Source organism: Cydia fagiglandana, chromosome 22 (genome assembly GCF_963556715.1).
Source record: "Cydia fagiglandana chromosome 22, ilCydFagi1.1, whole genome shotgun sequence".
Taxonomy (NCBI): Eukaryota; Metazoa; Arthropoda; class Insecta; order Lepidoptera; family Tortricidae; genus Cydia; species Cydia fagiglandana.
The window spans coordinates 13549864-13556225 of NC_085953.1; the positions used below are offsets into that span (position 1 = coordinate 13549864).

Here is a 6362-nt window from a genome sequence, read left to right on the forward strand (position 1 = left end):
GGTAGGTTTACATGGTGCTGTGATTGCTGAATAAATTAAATTATTATGTTTTGCTGTTTTATATTTTATAGTAGTTAATTGAAGATTATAAATAGTTGAAAATATAAAAATTAAGAATTTAGTAAACAGTTTTGTTAACCTTCACGTCACTTTTGTTTTTTTTTAAGAGACAGCTTGCTGGTTGCTATGTTTTATGAATAGTGGAGTTAGTTTTGACTTTTTATTATTTATTTAATAAATAATTATATAGTGACACTTTGTAAATTTTTTTCCTATCAGAATTGTACGACTTAAAAAATATTCTTCTAACATTAACAACTAGCTTGTTTAGTATGTAACATAAATGTTTCCAAAGTAAGTTTGGTTTTGTTAGGAAGCCATTAGCAAGCCATACAAATAGCTAATCAACATCAAGGTTCATTCGTTAGCCAAGTACGTGACTCGGTGGAACTCCAGTTAAAATTATATATTTAGTATAAGTAAGTCATTATTCTTAATTAATAATTATATAAGAAAAGGCACTGAAATTACTTTATAATACTAATTGTTACGAAGAAATAGTAAGTTAACAAAAAAACAATACAGATCAAATCTTAATTGACTTAAGATTATTGGACGTACTTTTAAACATAAATTAGAATTATCTATTTGATCTATTGATCTATTTCATTCCAGAATAGCCGCATTTTTAATATCTGTAGCTACTAAATGGGAGCTATCCATGGTATAATAATATACTCCGCCTGGTACTCTCTTCCCGTCTTTTCTAGGTCACCTGACTGACACAAGTCTACGTCATCATGCGACAGCGCTATATGATAATATGCGATAGCGCTATTATATATATAGCGGCCATGTTATTGTGTCACTCTGGGAAGAGAAGACCATGATGGGAGCTATCTATTTGCAATCTAGAGCATTTGCTTTACCCGCGAACATTTTAAAAAACCATAAATTCAAAAAAATATGTTTAATATTTTAGGGTTTTAATCTTATATCTTGTCTCCATGTAAACCCCTCGCTTCCATAATGCACCGGCCCCTTTACTAGGGGTGCAACTCGGGTGGGGCACAATTTTTGCCATTTTCTACAAAAAAAATCACTCCGCACGCGTTTTTACTTAAAACACCAAAATTCAGTCGCGCGCGCACTACGGCACGCGCCGTTCCGTTTTCAAAATTGTTAACGATTTAGTTCGAATGTCAATTGTTTTTTTTTTAGTTCGATTGTTTAAAATTCGAATTAGTTAACGGTTTATTGGAGTGATAACGGTTTTTTAACGTTAAATGACTTGTTAGTGTACCTAGTGTAGTGGTGTGGTTATGATTATTAGAACTAGTGACAGATGAAGGAAGAAATTGAGTTTAGGAACGAAAGGTGAGTTTCTTATTGGAATCAGGTTAGATTAGGATCAATAAGTACTTTATGTAATGATTCCAAAAAATTATTACACTATTTGTGTTGAAACTAGTGGAGGTACTGAACTGAACTGAACAGAGTATTTTATTTGGAATTAGGATTATTAACCGTGATATTCAGACTAAGGACTTACAGTAAACTGATTGCAGTTTTTTGAAAATATTTCGCTATTTAGGGTTTTTTTCCTTGAAGCAGAATCATGATAATATAAAAAGTAAATATAAAACTGTACTAAAATGATGATCTATAATATTATTATGGTCGTTCAGACCATCGTTATCACAACCACCTGTCTCTTTTCAACAACTGTGTAGATGATAGAAGGGTAGCTAAATACCAGAAGTTTTAGATTAATTTTCGAATTTGAAACATTCCCTTTTTGATACAAGTAAAAAATAAATAATGGGATTTGGGATTTATGAAGCCTTTATGAAGGGCCTACAAAAGCTAAGAACAATAAAAACGGGTCACTTTTTTAGGTACTTATATCAATTTTCCCCAATTGAGTGTAGTGATCTCGGTTAAGCGATTGATGAAGCTACATATACTCTTACCTATGCCTACTTGATATATCGTTCATTTTTAAAATCTTTCTGTATCTCATAGCCTTTTTTATACTAATATCAAAAAAATATTTATTACGGTCAGGCACCTCTTTTTTTTTAATATTTAGGAAATAAACAGTGACATACAAATATGTTTAAGCTTGTTGTTTTAAATTTCTTTTTTAATTAAATGATGTTGAATTATATATTTCCGAGATCGTGTATATTTTTTCTTTTTTGTCAATAAAATTTTTTGAACTTTTTTTACTCAGAACAAGTAGTAGGTTTTTTTTGTCAATCATGTGAACTTTTTCGTATGGTGACATAAACAGAATTTTTAATTTGCTGAATAAAGTGAAAACTTTTTTTTATCATTATACAACTTAAAATACAATTTTAAAATTAAATAAATTAGTAAAAAATACAGTATAAACATTTAATCAACCTATGAACCCAATCATAAAAAATGCCCCGTACAACAGTTACCCAATTCCCTACATGTTATTTTATTAAAAAAATTTAATGTTGTTTCTCTTAATTGGTAATTAATACGATGCGATTTATGTGATATATTTAGAAGACATTACAAACTATCCGGGATATAAAAACTCGAGATGCACCGGATATCCGGTTACTATCCGGTATCCGGCCTATCCGGCCATTATGTTACTATCCGACCGGATACCGGATAGTAACATTGCTTGATTTCGGAGTAAACAAATTGGATTTAAGAATCAGGCACGAGCATAATCGCACTTATTTATTATTTTAAAATAATTTTATCTTTCCACTGACTTGAACGCGTACGCATTTCGAACCTAGAACCGGCCGATGGTCAGGCCGAATATCCGGTATCCGGCCAAACGACTATCCGTTGCATCTCTAATAAAAACATGACGCTTTTTTAACACTTCTGATAAATCTAAGAAGCCGATGTTTATTTCACATGATAAAACGTTAAAATACTTAGCTATTAATTCAACAGAATATATACAGAAAACAGAAATAATACAGATTGCAGGTTTTTAAGGTTGCTGACGCGTCACGTCCTCGAAAAAGTAGATTTTTTTCTGTAACTGCCCCGAACTTTTAAACTCTTTTACCAGTGTATTATATTAACCATTCAATTGTGCATTTTCCAGATGCGGCGGTGACGCGATGTCGGTCGCGCCGGCGGTCAAGCGCGAGCTGGACCTGGAGAGCGGCAGCACCAGCCCCGGCCGCAAGCGGCGCAAGCAGGTCTGTCTCACTCTGACCACACTAACTCTGCAGAACCTTATGTCGGTCGCGCCGGCGGTCAAGCGCGAGCTGGACCTGGAGAGCGGCAGCACCAGCCCCGGCCGCAAGCGGCGCAAGCAGGTCTATCTCACTCTGACCACACTAACTCTGCAGAACCTTATGTCGGTCGCGCCGGCGGTCAAGCGCGAGCTGGACCTGGAGAGCGGCAGCACCAGCCCCGGCCGCAAGCGGCGCAAGCAGGTCTGTCTCACTCTGACCACACTAACTCTGCAGAACCTTATGTCGGTCGCGCCGGCGGTCAAGCGCGAGCTGGACCTGGAGAGCGGCAGCACCAGCCCCGGCCGCAAGCGGCGCAAGCAGGTCTGTCTCACTCTGACAACACTAACTTTGCTGAATCTTGGCAGTAATTAATTCTTACCTATTCCTTTAAGCACCATACTTTGACGTTCCACTTTCTACAATGAAAACATAGCGTTCTCTGAATCTCTTTTTTCTCTCGTACTCTAAATATCGGGACTCTGAATTAGTTAGAAAAAAAATGATTTTATTGTAAATAGGTAGTATATTTTTTAATTGTAGTGTAAATTAAGAAATGTCATATCTTTGCGTGCCCATATTGTTTTTTAGCTAGTGTAAAACGAATTTTATATTCTCAATTTCCTTGGCTGAATAAATCATTTCAATTTTAATTCCAGGCGGCGCCGACCCGCGCGCCGCAGCTGCCCCCGCCCCTCGACCTGCACGCCAAGATGCAGGACATCTACAAGTCCGCCCTCGCCTTCGGGGAGCTCACCCTCCCCGCCTTCGACCCTCTGGCCGCCTTCCGACTGCTACCCAGGCACGACCCACCGCGCATCTTCAACCCGGAGGCCTACTGCGACCTGTGCTGCAAGGAGTTCTGCAACAAATACTTCCTCAAAACACATAGGGCGAACAAACACGGGATTTATGATGGTGGAGAACCGCAACCGCAACCACCGCCGCAGCCGTCCCCGCCGCGACGGCCGTCCGACGAGGAATCCAACGGCACGCCGAGAAGATTGTCCCCGGACTCGGCGAGACGAGCGCGAGACGCCGGCTTCCAACCTGAGGCGCTCCGGCGTCTAGGTGTCGTCAATCCTGAAGCGTTCTGCGAGATTTGCTGCAAGGAGTATTGTAACAAGTATTTCTTACGGACGCATCGCGAGCGGCGACACGGCGTGCCGGCGCATCGGTCGCCCGGAGCGGAGCGGTCCCCGCAATCGATGACGCCGCCTATGATGAATTTTAGCACGCCGGTCAGCACGCCGCTCGCGACCCCTCTAACCACCCCGCCGGCACCTCTAGCCCCTCCGCCGGACACCCCCCCGCGTTCACACTCGCTTCCACCACCACTAGATCCGGAAGAAATGGCCGAAGTCAAGCGTGAGTGCGAGGAAGAGCTGGAAGCGGCCTTGCGTGACGGGCAGACGAGTCCGTTGAATTTAATCGTTGAAGAACGCGGGGCCGCCTCACCTGGGTCCGCTAGTGAGGAGCTCCGGAAGCTGCAGACGATGATATCGCAGCTGAACGAGCTAGCGGCGGAGCGGTTAGCGGAGGAACCTTCTTCGCCTGCACCACGTGCGCCATCTTCGTCACCCCCCGCCCAGGACGAACGTCGAGCTTCATCATCCGGCTCGAGCTTTTGTGAGATCTGCAACAAGGAGTTGTGCAACAAATATTTCATGCGAACACACATGCAGCGGATGCACGGGATTTCCCTAGAGAGCGGCACGCAGTTAGGAGGAGTGACTTGCGATATTTGCCACAAGGAGTTGTGCAGCAAGTACTTCTTGCGCGTGCATAAACATAACACGCACGGGATCCCGGCGCCGCCCGCGCCGGCTAACACCGCGCCTGCAGAGCCTTGTCCGCTTTGCGCACGACGATTCCGAGGACCTAGAGCTCTACGCGCGCATTTGCTGGCGGAGCACGCTCCGCCGGCGCGTCCGCCGCCTCCTCCACCGAGACCTTTAGATCTACTGGCGCGAGACAAGCCTTACGCATGCTCCTACTGTCCCTTCACGACGGACGTGCTAGCGTTTCTATTCGCGCACGAGCGCGCGCATGTACAACAGCAGAGCGAGCCTCAGGAAAACGCGAACGAGATAAATGCGTCAGGGCCGACGACGGACGGCGAGAGCGAGGGAGTGGAGGGCGACGAGGCGGACGAGGGCGTGTACTCTTGCTCGCGCTGCGAGTTCCGCGCGGAGGGCTTCGCGGCGCTGGAGGCGCACCTGCGGGCGGCGCACTCGGGCGCCGGCGCGCTGCTGGCGGTCCCCCGGGCGCCCCAGGCGCCGCTCACCATGCAGCCGTTCGTGGTGGAGGAGGCGGGCGGCGCGCTGAGCCTGGTGCCGGCGCTGGTGTTCCTGCCCGTGCGGCGCCGCGCCACGCGCCGCGCCACCGTCACGCTCACGCTCACGCCGGCCTAGCCGCCCCGCGCCCCGCCGCCGCCCGTCGCCCGCGCGACCGCAGCCGCGACTCCACCGCCGCGGTCGCGCGCTTCGATCGCTGAACTGTACTAACTACATTTAACGCTGTGTGCCTTCAAGCGATTGCTAAAAAATATTATGAGACGTAATTATAAATGGGAGAAGCTGCCCCCCGGGCTCCGGCTTATGTTGAAAGTCTAACTTCATATATTGAGAATTATATAACGGGTGATATATGAAACGTTGCTTATATTTAATTATTTATTATCTCCTCGATGTTCCTTTGGCCGAGACGAGTTTTTGAAACGTTCATTTCGATCGGGAGAAGAAATACAACCTAGGCGTAATTATTATTTAAATGTATTTATCGGTGAGTGTCGCTCACGATAGTGTCGTAGTGCTGAGTGTGATGTTGATCACTGTTGGCGCGGGCGCGGTCGCGGGGGGGTGCGGGAGACAGGTTGGGGGGCGCTCCCACGGTACCGCAGTCAGCGTACTACGACGCGGGCCGCGCTGGTGCGAGGGTGCGGGGGTGACTTGCGGGGGCGGGAGGGGGGAAATTAAGACGCTGCGTGTAGCTGTAGGGTTACCTACATTCAAATTGGATTGGAATATCTTGCGTTTGACTAGTATGCCATATTGGATGCATTATAACAAAATTCCCAAGGCATAGAGCCCTCAGTCCGCTGCGCCCGCTCGTCTAGTTATT

At 45.3% G+C, this 6362-nt stretch overlaps 1 protein-coding gene across 1 annotated transcript; it reads left to right on the plus strand.

Annotated features, from left to right (window-relative positions):
* The first annotated feature begins 1345 nt into the window (after window positions 1-1345).
* LOC134675644 (zinc finger protein 579-like) lies at window positions 1346-6078 on the plus strand. Its single transcript, XM_063533972.1, has 3 exons — window positions 1346-1377; window positions 3101-3203; window positions 3899-6078. The coding sequence occupies exons 1-3, from the start codon at window positions 1346-1348 to the stop codon at window positions 5651-5653; spliced, it is 1890 nt and encodes a 629-aa protein (XP_063390042.1). The 3' UTR covers window positions 5654-6078.
* Window positions 6079-6362: the final 284 nt, after the last annotated feature.

Coding starts and splice junctions, on each gene's coding strand:
- LOC134675644 (XM_063533972.1), top strand. CDS start 1,346: ATGAAGGAAGAAATTGAGTTTAGGAACGAAAG. Junction 1,378..3,100: donor ATTGAGTTTAGGAACGAAAG/GTGAGTTTCTTA, acceptor CAATTGTGCATT/TTCCAGATGCGGCGGTGACG. Junction 3,204..3,898: donor GCCGCAAGCGGCGCAAGCAG/GTCTGTCTCACT, acceptor TTTTAATTCCAG/GCGGCGCCGACCCGCGCGCC.